Source organism: Schistocerca serialis, chromosome 1 (assembly GCF_023864345.2).
Source record: "Schistocerca serialis cubense isolate TAMUIC-IGC-003099 chromosome 1, iqSchSeri2.2, whole genome shotgun sequence".
In the NCBI taxonomy this organism is placed as follows: domain Eukaryota; kingdom Metazoa; phylum Arthropoda; class Insecta; order Orthoptera; family Acrididae; genus Schistocerca; species Schistocerca serialis.
The window spans coordinates 560,798,828-560,815,763 of record NC_064638.1 but is presented as its reverse complement, the minus strand read 5'-3'; the positions used below and the strand labels follow the sequence as shown (position 1 = coordinate 560,815,763).

At 38.8% G+C, this 16,936-nt stretch overlaps 1 protein-coding gene across 8 annotated transcripts in view; it reads left to right on the top strand.

Moving 5' to 3' along the window:
- Positions 1-8,617, top strand: part of LOC126475502 (uncharacterized protein DDB_G0283697-like) — a 222,904-nt gene extending 214,287 nt beyond the window's left edge. For 7 of the 8 annotated variants that reach the window (XM_050103420.1, XM_050103464.1, XM_050103429.1 and 4 more), the window contains 2 exons: positions 685-907; positions 7,528-8,617. In XM_050103420.1, the coding sequence (XP_049959377.1) occupies positions 685-907; positions 7,528-7,678 (374 nt within the window). In that variant the 3' untranslated portion in view covers positions 7,679-8,617. Of the gene's footprint in view, positions 1-684; positions 908-7,527 lie in introns of those variants that run through there. The other variant, XM_050103456.1, reaches the window with a different exon arrangement.
- The last annotated feature ends 8,319 nt before the right edge of the window (positions 8,618-16,936 follow it).

Here is a 16,936-nt window from a genome sequence, read left to right as displayed (position 1 = left end):
ATGCAAAAATCTTAGTTTTATGTCTGGGATGTTTGGTCTTTGAAAATAAAAAAGAACACACTTTTGTGGCTGACTACCAATAATAATAATAATAATAATAATAATAATAATAATATTTATTTCTTTTCTCAGGCGTTATGTCTGGTCAAAAATGGAAAGTGACGCGGATCTTGATTAAGCGTGACTTCCTTTTAGCTGTACGGTATATGTTATATTGCATTTAGGAACTTTTGGGTAATTGAACATGTATCAATAATTACGGATTTCTGTAGTTGTATGTATAAGTTTGGATGTAGCTGTATTGCATTGATGTACTGGTGGATATTGTGTGGTATGACTCCTGTAGTTGATAGTATAATTGGTATAATGTCAACTTTATCCTGATGCCACATGTCCTTGACTTCCTCAGCCAGTTGGATTAATTTTTCAATTTTTTCTCCTGTTTTCTTTTGTATATTTGTTGTATTGGGTATGGATATTTCGATTTTATTATTATTATTATTATTATTATGCCAGTCAGAAAAGGGCTTCTTTTTTTGTATTGATGAAAGAAAGAGAAAGCAGTTGTATGCCACCTAAAAATGTATTGATTTTCATAATGCTCACAAACCCCGTCTAGTGTATGTTATACATTTATTGTGTGATGTCAGGATCTGGAATTTGATTTTGTGGAACATGTTTCAGGCCGGAAGGTTCCAACAAATTGTGCCAAAGCTCCAGTGACTTGCAAATTAATTGAAGACTTTCCTGCCGCAAGAGACTGTCGTCGTGGGCAGGTGAAGTTCAGTGTTATGGACCCAGGTACTCATGTGTGGCCTCACTGTGGACCAACCAATTGCCGTCTACGTGCTCATCTTGGACTTGTTGTGCCAAAGAATACATTCATAAGGGTTGCTGATGAGACGAGGTATACATCATTTGTTTGAAAACCCTGAGTCCATTTTATAGATTTTGTAATTTTAGTAGACTCCTACGTCTGTGGTGAAGTTTTGTCAGAAATTTTTTTGATTTGAGAAACCCGTTTATCCTTTCTGCATCTTTTTGTCATTCTCTGTTCTTACAGTGACACACTCGTTGCATTCGGGTGGGGGTGGGGAGGGAGACTGAAACAGTGAACAGAATATAGCAGTTTCAAATTTTTGGATGATACACCAATCTGTGTTCCGTTCAAATGTTTATTTATTGAACAGAAATGGTGCGGGACAGTTGAAAGTTTTAATAATGCAGTTTAATTTCTGGGCCTCACAGTCAATGAAGAGCTAATCTGCAACATGTGGGATACATGTTTCAAAATTTTGTGGGTGATTGCACTGAAATAAAGTCTTTTAGCTTTAACAGTTTAGTGAGTTGCTGGGTGGCTGGCTCTTCAGTTTTTAGCGTAGTCATGGGACTCTATTGTAGTATTTTACTTGCTCTCATTCTTCAATCCCCATTACTGTATGAGTACAAAATAAATGATCAGTCTTTGGAAGCGGTAACATCAGTCGAGTATTTGGGTGTGGCTATTCAAAATGTTCTCAAATGGAATGATCAGATTACACAAGTAACACGTAAGGCGAACTCTAGGTTGTGGTTTATTGGTAGAATCCTGAAGCGATGCAGTCCTTCAACAAGGGAAATAGTTTATAATACGTTAGTTTGTCCAATCTTGGAGTATTGTTCGTCTGTGTGGGACCCTTACCACTTGGCTCTGATTCAAGAGATTGAGAAGGTCCAAAGAAGAGTGGCAAGTTTGTGACTAGTACATTTAGCCATCACGAGAGCATTACAAATCTCATAGAAAGTTTGAAGTGGGACACACTTGCAGATAGACAACGCGCTAAACAGAAGGGGCTGCTCACTAAATTCCGAAATCCAATCTTCACTGAGGATGTAGAGCATATATTATTACTACCAACTTCATCATTCAAAGATAAGAGAAATAAGAGCTCGTACTGAGGCGTTCAGACAGTCTTTTTTCCCTTGCACAATCCGCTAGTGGAACAGAGGGGGGGGGGGAGATATTACTTTGGCGCGAATTGTGCCCACCGCCACACACCACTTGGTGGCTAGCAGAATATATATGTGGATGTAGATTCCTTTCCAGTATACTTCAGAACAATTAGTTCTTCTAATTTTTCACCTTCAGTGTTTGTGTTTGAGTGCGTGCGTGTGCTTGTATGCCCCACACATGCTACATACTCTTTGATTTGTGAATGTCATACCCACTGTCTGTTTCCTCTCCTGTTCTACCATATGCAGGGTGATTCATGAAGATACGCAAATATTTTAATATGTTATCCTCCAAGTAAAACTAAAGAAAAAAGTTCATATAAACACAGTTCTGCAAATGTTTTTATGGAGTTACGGCTAATGAAAGTTTTTGCCTGAAATTTAGCAACTTGGCTAAGATGAAGCCATTTCAAAACTGTACGGGGTTAAAGTAAAGCACGATTTCCACATATTTTGTTGTTATTGATCTGGTGAATCTAATAAACATGTCCCAGACATGTATCTGCATAATTTTCCAGAACATCCAGAGAAGCAAAGATTATTATACTAGTACATTTGTTTACTTTCCATTAAGAATGTAGAAACGTTTGTCATTGTTGGCAAGCATTAGTGAGCTGTTTCAGTTGTTTCCTAACATTGAAAAGAGTTAGTTTCCTGTGTTGTTCAGTGAAAGAACATAGTAACAACAGTGTATTTAAGTGAAACCACATAGTAAGTGCTGTATTTTGTTTATGAAATAAGGATGCCTTTCAAATTTACGACAGAGGAATAAGCCAATATGGTGTTTATTTATGGCAAATGTGATGGTAATGCGATGGCTGTAATCAACTCAGAGGATTCCGAATGCACGAACCATTAGTGGAGTATTTCAAATGTTAAAGGAGACAGGTTCTCTACCTAGAGTTCATAATCAGTATGAGTGCTCGATACGTGAAGACGATGATGAGGATATTATGAATGCTGTTCAGTGTAGCCCGGGTACCAGTACACGATGTATCTCTCAATGATTAGGCATTTCACAATCTAAGGTATGGTGTACACTGAAGTACAATAATCTGTATCCTTACCATAAACAAAAAGTGCATCATTTACATCAGGGAGATCCTGCCCTTTCACTTGAAGTTGTGCAACTGGTTAAATACTAATCGACAGTTACACAAATACATGTTATTTACTGATGAGGCACAGTTTACTCAGGATGATATAAACAGTTCACATAATGAACACATGTGGTGTGAAGCAAACCCACATGCAACAGTGCAACACAATTTCCAGCAGCAATTTAGCATAAATGTGTGGTGTGGTATAATCAACACACGCTTAAGTGGATCATTCATTTTCCCAGGATGTCGAACTGACAAGATTTACTTAAAATTCCTTCAAGAAGAAATGCCCCACTTGCTCAAAGATGTTCCACGTGCTGCGCGATTGCAAATGTATTTTCAACTTGACGGCGCACCTCCACATTTTCACCAACACCGTTACTACACATTTAAATGAACATTTTCCCCAGAAATGGATTGGTTGTGGTGCTACATGTCTGTGGCCCCCCAGATCATCTGATTTAACACCTATGAATTTTTGTGTATGGGGATGGATGAAAGACGTAGTTTATGCGGATGAAGTCAACACACATGGGGCATTACTTGCTCACATTATGAGTGTAATAGATGGAATTAAGAACAACCCTGTGAAACTGAAATGAGCAACAAAATCTCATACACGTGCAGCTATATGCATTGAACTTGGTGGAGACATTTTTGAACTTTTACTGTGAATGTGTTGTGAAATTGTCTGTACACTGTGCAACTTTCTTAACACTGGGCTTTGTTTTCTCCAGTTTAACATGAATGGTATTAATAAAAGCAGATCATCTGATGCATTCATACAGTTCCAGTTAACGTTATTACCGTCATTTTTCCAAAATTAAATTATCTAAAAGTTCTGTCGAAATCTGTGTCCAATTGCCTGGAATTTAAAAAACAAATTGGGCCAAGTAATTGATAAATTAAAAATTTTATGAAATTACTTCTTTGCTTCTCTGGGTGTTCTGAAAAACTACTGCAGATATACATCTGGGACACGTTTTATTGGATTCCCCAAATCAGTAACAACAAAATGAATGGAAATCGTGCTTTACTTTAACCTCATACAGTTTTTGTGATGGCTTCATATTAGCGAAGTTGCTAAATTTGAGGCAAAAACTTTTAGTAGCCATAACTCCATAACTAAACATTTGCAGACCTATGTTTACATGAACTTTTTTCTTTAGTTTTGCTTGTACAATAACATACCAAAATATTTGCATATCTTTGTGAATCACCCTGTATACTGTCACTTGTGACTATTTCTCATTGGATAGAAAGGTTTATAAATGTAGCTGTATTGTAAGTGCACATAGTAATATTAGAATGGTATATAATGAAATTATCACTCACTTTCTTTAGTCCATAAAATTTCTTTCTGCCCCAACAATATTATGTAGCATACAAACAAATCTCCCATGGCCCCTGGCCCCTGCCTTTTTGTGACATTTCCTCTGTGTTGCTGTTGTAAGTGCTAACAATCTGAGCAGATCCTGTATGATGTCTTTACTATTGCCTGTCGCATTAAAAGTGTGTGGTATATTTGAAATAAATGTTGATATTCTGCCTGTCCACTGTATGTAGTTCTCTTGACTGCTTAGCTCTTCTATATACCATAGTAATTCATATTTGCATTCCCATGGATCCTAATTGTGTAAGTTTCACACTGTCTATACTATGCTGATGTGCATCCAGTGTTCGATTAACTATAGTGTTGTTGTTGAAAGGAGTCGGCATGTGTACCACATGTTAAATGTCATTGTAAAACTGGATTTTTCTGTAAAAACTATTGGAGTAAGTGTCATTTGAATCCAAGTGTATGGAAGGTGACAAATCTGAACTAGTTGGCCATTGTCCCAGTTAATAAGGGCATTTATCAGCTAATATGTCTGCAGTGGATCGGAATAACTATTTCGTAGATTTCTTGGTGATTAATAGATTAAAGGCCTGGTACATTAAAAAATTCATATTTTTTAGTCTTCTTGACATTCTGTCTGGTCTGAAGCATTAACTTTCCCACGTGGCATAAAGCTGATCCTTCTTTGACACAATTTTTGTGTAAACAGAAGCACATTGACATAGGAAGTATGTTCAAAAAATTCTGGAACATTCATAATTTGGCACAAAAGATGTGTTGGAGTGAAATGCAGTTGGCATCCCTGCACATGTGTGTGTTTAATGTGTAAGTGCTGGAAGTTTTATTGTTGCATGTCTCTTAGTTATTGTTGAGTGCTGTATTGAGTCAAATGTTGTCACACATTTTACAAACTTTGAGACAGCAGAGTTAGTAGAGCAATGCATCTGCATTAAAATTTGCATGAAACTCGAGAAAACCTTCACAGAGACACACTAACTGGTGCAAGAAGCCTATGGTAATGAGTGCTTAAGCCATATTTAGTGTTATGAATGATTCACCTTCTGTAAAAACGCCTGGATGGAAGTTAAAGATGACCCTTGTCCAGGATGCCCTTGGACATCTACCGACGATGTTCCTGTCAAGAACATCAACCAAATTGTGTGTACCAATCGAGGACTGTCTGAGAGATTGCAGAAGAATGTAACATTTCTGTTGATATATGTCATGACATCCTGGCACGGCATCTTGGAATGCATTGTATTGCCACTAAGTGTGTACCACAGCTCTTGAGTCAAGACCAGAAAGATCTTCGCCTCGCAATCTGTGAAAAGCTTTTTTATTGCGCATGAGAATGAGATGTTCCAAGAGAACGATAACTGGTGATGGGACATGGGTCTACGGTTATGATGTCGAGTCCAAGGTTCAGTCTTCACAATGGGTCTGGAAAGGTTCTCCAAGACCAAAAAAGCTCATCAGGTCAGGTGAAATGTCAAGCCATGCTGACAGTTTTCTTTGACTTTGAAGGATTAGTTCACTGTGAATTCATGCCGCAGGGACAAACTGTTATTGATGTTACTATTGGGACGTGTTGCGATGCCTGCAAGAAAATTTGAGAAGGAAATGTCCTGAAATGTGGTGAGACAATTCATGGCTCTTGCATCACAATAACTCACTCGCACTTTCATCCTTATTGGTGCATGGCTATAGCATAAAACTAAATCACTGTGCTGCCTCATCCTCCTGCTCTCCAGACCTGGCCCTTACAGACTTCTATTTCCAAGGTTGATAACCCATTGAAAGGACGAAGATTTGTGACAATAGGAGAGTTTAAACAACATTCATAGACAACACTTCACTTATCCAGCAAGAGGCGTTACAAGACTGTTTCCGGAAGTGGACACAGTGTTGGGAGTGTTGTATCAATTGTGGAAGCGAGTATTTTGAAGGAGATCATACACAATAAGTAAAAGGTAAATGTAGAAAAATTTTGTGGACAAAGTTCTGGAATTTTTTGAACAGACCTTGTAAACCCTTTCACAGGAATTACTTAAAAGTGACCCCGACTAATGTGCTGAAATTCATCAGAATCAAGGGATTGATCGACCTGTTGTCTGCTTTGTATGTTCGTCTTTTTGATTGTAGGTTTGAGGGACTTGGGCCGTTCACTTATCTAATGAAATGGAACACCTACAGCTGTCTTTATGACGTTATTTATTGTATGACTACCACTTTCAGTTCTTCAGTACACTATCTTCAGGTCTTGACTAACACTGAGGGGGTTAACTCCAATCGTATACACAATTCAATCGGTGGCCAACATCTTTAAACTGGTTTTCATATACTACCTTGACAATGATGATGTCTCTCCAACCATCAACTAACAACTAAGTAGTTGGTGGTTGGAGACACAGCATTGTTGTTACAGGTAGTCCGCAAAAATCAGTTCATGGATATTGGACACTGATGGAATTGTGTATGATTGGAATTCAGCCTCTCAGCAACAGTTGAGGCCTGAAGATGGTGTACTGAAGCACTGAAAGTGGTAGTCATATAAAAATAACATCGTAAGGACAACTGTAGGTGTTCTGTTTTATTATACGTTCTCTTCATGTCTGCTGTTTTTACCTTCTTGCAGACTGGGTTGCACCAATTCATGAGCCCATTGGTGGGCACAGGCACAGTTGGAGAGGGATGGGCAAATGGCTGATGTGTGAGAAATATTGCAGCCAGGCTTTAGAGCATGTGGCTGTACTCCATTAGCCATGCACATTGGGCAGGGGCCACTAAGCAGCTCGCGTATCGGTAGAGAGCATTCAATATGGGCATGTGGCAGGTAACTTGCACTGTCTGCGCCTGCCTGCAAATGCAATAAGGTGTGGGCACGAGTGCACTTTCCCCATGAGGCAGCATTTGAACAGCGTTTTGCAGACCATATGGACATGCCTGTAATAAACAGTCAATCCACTGTTAGGAAACTGATTATTTTTCATAATACTTCTTGAAACAATTCAAGAGATGTATGTCAAGGTAGTATTCTGACTTCATAGTTATTGCATCTTTCTGAGGCATATTTCTTGTGCTTTTCTTTTGCAGAACATGGGAAGAGGGGAAGCTTTTTATATTTGATGATAGTTTTGAACATGAAGTGTGGCATAATGGAACAACAACAAGATTAGTGCTGATTGTTGACGTTTGGCATCCAGAGCTGACAATGGAAGAAAAACGCACCTTACCTGCTATATGATAGCACAGAATGAAGATCTGCCAAAGAAACCTTACATAGCAGTAGAAGATAACTGCAGGAGGAGAATCTTGAGGCTGAGAATATGTTGTAAATGCTAGTCAGAGAATCTTGGAAAATGAGACAACCTTATCTCAACTGTACTTACCCAATGTAAAATGATACATTGTTATGATAGCATAATGAGGTAAACATGGAATGACTGGGTGTAATGTTGATGAGAATGTTACCATAGAGAGATATTCAAAGATATGGGTTATTTTGTGCAGTATTGATTTATGTAATGTGATGATGATCAGAGAGGGCTCAGGGAATAAATGGAATTATAGTTCTTCCTGTGGCTTCATATTTATGAACTTTAATATTTTATATGTGATTTTATATGGTATAAAGGTAAATCTGTTCCTTCAGTAGACTGTTGATGTTTTTAGGCTTAGCTTTTTTTCCCTGAAAGAATTTAAAATTTTAATATTTGTCCTAGCTCTTCTTTTGCTTTAGTAACCATGTTGTTGTTGTATCAGATCTGTGCAACTAGTTAAGGGATGCTTGAATTGCAAAACTATGTGAACTGTATTTCTTCAAATATGGATGAGATGTGAAAATGTGATGTAATTGTTTGTAAAGAAACATTAAACACTATCGTAAAAGATATTGTCACACTGATAACAGAATGTCAGTTAGGAAGTAGTGAGACCGTCCTGTTGTTAAGTAGGTAGCTTTGCTGCCCGCAGTAAAATGTATCAGAACTTATGATAATGATGTTATACACAAGATAAATGCTCAAAAGACTGTGTAGCGGTGTCCTGTGGATTTTATTTTTACTGGAATGTTTAAGTGACTTCATTTTTTATAAGTCTAGTTGTACAAGTGCCTTTTGAATAATGAATGCCAAAAATTGCCTTAAAATTTTGTAATAAAAAAAGGTCCATCCAATATAAAAGATTTTTGTGTAGTGTTCTTTTTCCTATCCATAGTCACCTATGAAATGTCATAATGTTTGAAGAGAAGAGAATATTGTACTTGACATGTGTATCAGTGTTAATAGACTAAAAGTGGCACACTGCACCTGGTGCCTATCCCTCAAAGCTGTCACACACCATCCCCCCCAGTCCCTCCTCCCAACCATCCCCCTTTCTACCTTTGCTCACTCCACCAGACAGCCTGTCGTGCACCCCCCCCCCCCCCCCCCCCCCCACACACACACACACACACAGACAGACAGACAGACAGACAGACAGAGAGAGAGAGAGAGAGAGAGAGAGAGAGAGAGAGAGAGAGAGTTATAACCACTTGTAACTATTTTGAGATGCAGCAAGTTTAAATTTCCTTGGAATCTGTAGCTGTGTTGTGGGCTGGGAGTGTCCACTTTGATGAAAATCTCGCTGCATTTGCAAAGATTAATGAAGGTGCCCTGATAGGATGGATACTTGGTTTCTAGGGCGGCACACACACAATGAAAATGACACAGAACAGTGAGTAGTAAAATGTATTATTCAACATAAGTAACACTTGCCCCCCCCCCCCCCCCCCCATGAACCATGGACCTCGTCGTTGGTGGGGAGGCTTGCGTGCCTCAGTGAAACAGATAGCCGTACTGTAGGTGCAACCACAACGGAGGGGTATCTGTTGAGAGGCCAGACAAACGTGTGGTTCCTGAAGAGGGGCAGCAGCCTTCTCAGTAGTTGCAGGGGCAACAGTCTGGATGATTGACTGATCTGGCCTTGTAACACTAACCAAAACGGCCGTGCTGTGCTGGTACTGCGAACGGCTGAAAGCAAGGGGAAACTATGGCCGTAATTTTTCCCGAGGGCATGCAGCTTTACTGTATGGTTAAATGATGATGGCGTCCTGTTGGGTAAAATATTCCGGAGGTAAAATAGTCCCCCATTCGGATCTCCGGGCGGGGACTACTCAAGAGGATGTCGTTATCAGGAGAAAGAAAACTGGCATTCTACGGATTGGAGCGTGGAATGTCAGATCCCTTAATCGGGCAGGAAGGTTAAAAAATTTAAAAAGAGAAATGGATAGGTTAAAGTTAGATATAGCGGGAATTTGTGAAGTTCGGTGGAAGGAGGACCACGACTTTTGGTCAGGTGAATACAGAGTTATAAATACAAAATCATATAGAGGTAATGCAGGACTAGGTTTAATAATGAATAGGAAAATAGGAATGCGGGTAAGCTACTACAAATAGCATACTGAACGCATTATTGTGGCCAAGATAGATACGAAGCCCACATCTACTACAGTAGTACAGGTTTATATGCCAACTAGCTCTGCAGATGATGAAGAAATTGATGAAATGTATGATGAGATAAAAGAAATTATTCAGATAGTGAAGGGTGACGAAAATTTAATGGTCATGGGTGACTGGAATTCGGTAGTAGGAAAAGGGAGAGAAGGAAACGTAGTAGGTGAATATGGATTGGGGGTAAGAAATGAAAGAGGAAGCCACCTGGTAGAATTTTGCACAGAGCACAACTTAATCATAGCTAACACTTGGTTCAAGAATCATAAAAGAAGGTTGTATACATGGAAGAAGCCTGGAGATACTGACAGGTTTCAGATAGATTATATAATGGTAAGACAGAGTTTTAGGAACCAGGTTTTAAATTGTAAGACATTTCCAGGGGCAGATGTGAACTCTGACCACAATCTATTGGTTATGACCTGTATATTAAAATTGAAGAAACTGCAAAAAGGTGAGAATTTAAGGAGATGGGACCTGGATAAACTGACTAAACCAGAGGTTGTACAGAGTTTCAGGGAGAGCATAAGGGAACAATTGACAGGAATGGAGGAAAGAAATACAGTAGAAGGAGAGTGGGTAGCTTTGAGGGATGAAGTAGTGACGGCAGCAGAGGATCAACTAGGTAAAAAGACGAGGGCTAGTAGAAATCCTTGGGTGACAGAAGAATTACTGAATTTAATTGATGAAAGGAGAAAATATAAAAATGCAGTACATGAAGCAGGCAAAAAGAAATACAACCCTCTCAAAAATGGGATCGACAGGAAGTGCAAAATAGCTAAGCAGGCATGGCTAGAGGACAAATATAAGGATGTAGAGGCTTATCTCACTAGGGGTAAGATAGATACAGCCTACAGGAAAATTAGAGACTTTTGGAGAAAAGAGAGCCACTTGTACGAATATCAAAAGCTCAGATGGAAACCCAGTTCTAACAAGGGAACCTCCCCATCGCACCCCCCTCAGATTTAGTTATAAGTTGCCACAGTGGATAGGCCTTGATAAACTGAACACAGATCAATTGAGAAAACAGGAAGAAGTTGTGTGGAACTGTGAAAAAATAAGCAAAATATACAAACTGGGTAGTCCATGGGCCACATAGGAACATCATGGAAAATGTGAGCTCAGGAGCGCCGTGGTCCCGTGGTAGCATGAGCAGCTGCAGAACAAGAGGTCCTTGGTTCAAGTCTTCCCTTGAGTGAAAATCTTACTTTCTTTATTTTTGCATGGTTATGATCTGTCCGTTCGTTCATTGACAGGTCTGTTCACTGTAATAAGTTTAGTATCTGTGTTTTGCGACCGCATCGCAAAACCGTGCGATTAGTAGGCGAAAGGACGTGCCTCTCCAATGGGAACCGAAAACATTTGATCGCAAGGTCATAGGTCAACCGATTCCTCCACAGGAAAACACATCTGATATATTCTATACGACACTGGTGACGGCATGTGCGTCACATGACAGGAATATGTTGTCGACCCACCTAACTTGTACACTTGGCGAATGGGTAAAAAGATTCTTCTACCTTGCCCGATTTAGGTTTCCTTGTGGATGTGATGATCACTCCCAAAAAAGTGATGAAAACATAAGACTTTGTCACACAAACTGAAAATAAAAAATTAAACTTTTCACTCGATGGAAGAGTTGAACCAAGGACCTTTCGTTCCGCAGCTGCTCACGTCACCACGAGACCACGGCGCTCATGCGTTTCCAATGTCCTTGATGTTGCATATCTTCCCATGAACTACTCAGTTTGCATATTTTGCTTATTTTTTCACAGTTCCACGCAACTTCTTCCTGTTTTCTCAATTGATCTGTGCCAACTTATAAATAAATCTGAGGAGGGTGCGATGGGGAGGTTCCCTTGTAAGCAAAGAAGGGAAAGCAGAAAGGTGGAATGAGTATATAGAGGGTCTATACAAGGGCGATGTACTTAAGGACAATATTATGGAAATGAAAGAGGATGTAGATGAAGATGAAATGGGAGATACAATACTGTGTGGAGAGTTTGACAGAGCACTGAAAGACCGGAGTCGAAACAAGGCCCCGGGAGTAGACAACATTCCATTAGAACTACTGACAGCCTTGGGAGAGCCAGTCCTGACAAAACTATACCATCTGGTGAGCAAGATGTACGAGACAGGCAAAATACCCTCAGACTTCAAGAAGAATATAATAATTCCAATCCCAAAGAAAGCAGGTGTTGACAAATGTGAAAATTATCGAACTATCAGTTTAATAAGTCACGGCTGCAAAATACTAACGCGGGTTCTTTACGGACGAATGGAAAAACTAGTAGAAGCCAACCTCGGGGAAGATCAGTTTGGATTCCGTAGAAAAGTTGGAACACGTGAGGCAATACTGACCCTACGACGTATCTTAGAAGCTAGATTAAGAAAAGGCAAACCTACGTTTCTAGCATTTGTAGACTTGGAGAAAGCTTTTGACAATGTTGACTGGAATACTCTCTTTCAAATTCTGAAGGTGGCAGGGGTAAAATACAGGGAGCGAAAGGCTATTTACAATTTGTACAGAAACCAGATGGCAGTTATAAGAGCTGAGGGACATGAAAGGGAAGCAGTGGTTGGGAAGGGAGTGAGACAGGGTTGTAGCCTCTCCCCGATGTTATTCAATCTGTATATTGAGCAAGCAGTAAAGGAAACAAAAGAAAAATTTGGAGTAGGTATTAAAATCCAGGGAGAAGAAATAAAAACTTTGAGGTTCGCCAATGACATTGTAATTCTGTCAGAGACAGCAAAGGACTTGGAAGAGCAGTTGAATGGAATGGATAGTGTCTTGAAAGGAGGGTATAAGATGAACATCAGCAAAAGCAAAACGAGGATAATGGAATGTAGTCGATGCTGAGGGAATTAGATTAGGAAATGAGACAATTAAAGTAGTAAAGGAATTTTGCTATTTGGGGAGCAAAATAACTGATGATGGTCGAAGTAGAGAGGATATAAAATGTAGACTGGCAATGGCAAGGAAAGCGTTTCTGAAGAAGAGAAATTTGTTAACATCGAGTATAGATTTAAGTGTCGGGAAGTCATTTCTGAAAGTATTTGTATGGAGTGTAGCCATGTATGGAAGTGATACATGGACGATAAATAGTTTGGACAAGAAGAGAATAGAAGCTTTCAAAATGTGGTGCTACAGAAGAATCCTGAAGATTAGATGGGTAGATCACATAACTAATGAGGAAGTATTGAATAGGATTGGGGAGAAGTTTGTGGCACAACTTGACTAGAAGAAGGGATCGGTTGATAGGACATGTGTTGAGGCATCAAGAGATCACCAATTTAGTGTTGGAGGGCAGTGTGGAGGGTAAAAATTGTAGAGGGAGACCAAGAGATGAATACACTAAGCAAAATCAAAAGGATGTGGGTGGCATTAGGTACTGGGAGATGAAGAAGCTTGCCCAGGATAGAGTAGCATGGAGAGCTGCATCAAACCAGTCTCAGGACTGAAGACCACAACAACAACAACAACAACAACAAGTAACACTGGTTATAGCAATTGTAGAACACAGGTTTAGCATATCTGTCCTGCATTGACTGCAGTTCCATGAACACAAACTAAATCGTGCTCCCTGAACTTAAGTTGGACAAAAACTGATCTTCTGTCTTGACGTACTTTTTGAATAACAGTTCCAAATGAACAGTACGCTGTTAAATCTTTTTGAAGGTGGTCTCTGTACATACATGATAATTCTATTCACTGTTCTGTTTGTTGGCCACTGTTCGTATCTCACTTGACAGCTTGAAGACACGATAAATGATCTGCAGGAATACCCTAGCAAATCTCAGAATGACTTGCAACTCAAAACCTGTGTTCGTGCATGGTTACTTAAGCGTGCGTCTCTCTTCCTGGTGGTGGTGCTGCTGCTCCAGGGCTCGGGATTCTCGCGAGCAGTTTTTTATTTGCGCACACAGACGTTTCTTCTCTGGATGGTCATCCATGGTACTTCTGGGATCAACTGTCACACTCTTCTTGTGTGTTATACCAGTACACCACAGTTTAAGACAAAATAGAAACTTTCTTTTTACTCTAATTCCGCATTCCCAAGGAGTGTGGAATGCCAGCATGAGGCATATAGTCATGAGACTGTGTGAACAGAGGGCTGGGAGTTTGACCCTGATGTCACAGGCAGGTGTGGGGGCCAATTCCTCAAATCAGACATTTAATTTTCACTTGAAAGTGCAGCCACAGAAGAGGCTTCTTCTGTGGCTGCACCATCTAGTGAAATTATCAACAAGATGATGACTAGTGCCATTAAGAATCGTGATAAAGTTGCAAAATGTGAAACTTGACCATTTCTGGAATTTAACACTGCTGAGCAAGTCTTGAATGATGTAAGAAGTGAAGAATACAGAGACCGAGAGTGATGGGCTCCAAATTCCAGGATTGTGACCAAAAGAAATAATTGCAAAATTTAAAAAGTTTGAGTAGTTATCATTGTCAAGAATTGGAAAAAAATAGCCAAAATTGATTGGTCTGGAGCTGGAACTGGCACTGATGATGTTTATAAACCAAATGCTTTCTGGGTTTGAAAAGATGAATTTTTTTCTTTCTCCCATTCATTCAGTAGTGGCCCACACTATCAGATCGGCTACATGAAATAAAAGTTTGTTTTCATTTTTAAAACTTCACACGTTTTCAAAATTGTTACTTTCTTCTTTTTACAAGAAGTTTTATAATAATTATACAAAATCGTTGGTATACTAGACAAATTGTACCATCTTTTTTTAATATGACAGAATTTAGCACTATAAACATTAAATTCATATTGTTATAAAATATACGTACCAATGCATTTACTTCGTAACACATGAAAATTCAAGTAGAACTTGTACAAATTAATTGATCACAATGCTGACACTGATGTGCTCTATAGTTCTGTATCTGTAATGTCATTGAGTAGTATACTTTGCCATGGCACAGTACCTTCATTATTAATCACAGTATTTATACAGAATTTGTTGTGCCTATCAATATTGATGTCTTTGGGCAATTTGCGGAAGTTTCCATAGGACCATAATTTCTTGTTTACTCCACAGTTCAGGGAAAATATGATGGCTTTCATCCTCAGTCAGTTAAACCCCACGAGATAAAGGTGGGATTTGCTTTCCATAGCCAATCAGGCACTGTACAGCTGGCTAGTACTACTTTGTCCACCAACTGTATTTTTAGAGGTATTGGTGTTTCAAACACACTGAATTTACTCAAAAGTATGCTGAAAGAAGTTTCTACAACTCTTAAGAATGGTTTAAACTCGATAGCTGTAGACTCTTTCTTGTTGAGACATCTTATGCCGAATGAAAAGTTTCGTCAAGTACTTTTTTATCGTAAATGTGTGATCTCTTACAGTAACAAAACTTTTGGCATTGCAAGGGAATCTGTCTCAAAGCATTGTACAGTGAGCTGTTTTGAAATATATCTCCATCAGGACTTTTACCTTTATCCCCTAAATCAACATACAGGAAACAATATTTGGAATCAGCTAAATCTAGTAATAAAATATTGGTGCTGTTTTCGTAATTGTAATATCAGACCCAGTAGTGAGAAGAGCACGAAAGACAAAGTGTGCTCCATCCAGAGCTCCTACACAGCCTGGTTCCACAACTCTCTAAACCCATATTCTATGTTTTTCCTTTTGTCTGAAGTTACCAATGCCTGAAACAAAATTAATGTTTTCATTGGAGGTGTCACCAAGGAAGTCAAATGAACAATCACAACTGGAGCAATCACAATCCCTATCTGCAGATTTAAGTGCCGTTGAAGATCTTGGTTGAGACCATACAAAATGCACCATAGAACCTCCCAGTCTTTCTTTCTTTCTTTTTTTCTTTTCTTTTTCCCCTGGGTGTGATTGACAAAAGTCAAATTGCTCTGCAAGAATCAACCAAGAAGACTCCTACAACTGTTTCGGAAATATGTTGTGTCAGTGCTATGCGGTATTATACCTCCATTTGCCAAGAGGCTTCAAAAGGCAATTACATCTCAAATAACAAATGAAATGTTGCCACCGCCAACTCCCTCCAACCAGAAAACACTACCAAATAGAAGAAAGTCAAATATGAATGATGATCTCTCAGATGAATATTTATTTACAAATTTATAGGTCGATCTTATTTTTATTAATAGAAAAAAGATTACTCTCCTTTTAAATACTGGTAATTTTTTTAACACCCAATATTATTATGTTAATCAACCTTTTCATGTTGTTATTTGTTTCTGTTCTTTAAATGCTTAGACCTACAATACATTACCATGTTGGAAATTCAAATAAACTAATAAAAATGCACCCAAATTGAAAAGTTGTCTTTTTTATATTATTGTTAATTATTGCAATTATCCTACGAATTCCTTAAGTGCCTTGTTGACCATGTTGCAGGTTTCAGATATAAATTTACTAATTTTAATTTTTGGAACACTGAGTTACTTGAAGTATAATTTTTGCTTTTACTGTTTCTCTGATATTCGTATCTGATTTTGAAATCAATGACAGAACACATTCCAAAAGGTAGTCAAACTGAGCTTGAGACATTTGTAATAAATTTTTGAAATCTTCAGGGTAATAATGACTTACTTACATGTCAACCAATTTATGTACTTCCAGGTGTCTTTGAAGTATCCAGTTCCTAACTCACCATTGCTTTTCTTCCATTTTTCTTGCGGTGCCACCAACTGTTTCATTCTCTGTGCCAAAGTAACAGCAAAAACCAAACTCACCGCAGCATAGCTTTCAATAAGGAGCTCATTCATGGCTGACTTTGCACGAGCAACTGAATCACGCTTCTGTTGGCACCTCAGTCCATGTGAACTGTCCATGATTTGTGAATGGTGATGTCTCTCCAGTTGTGGCACAACAGAAAGTGTGAAAGCATGGCACACATCCATATTCACATCCCATGAGAACCTGTCTTAAATGATATCTTAATATCTTGCAAAATGTGTTATGAAATACTTAACTCTCTTTATATGTAATATTAATTTTAGAGTCATTGTCATTAAGATG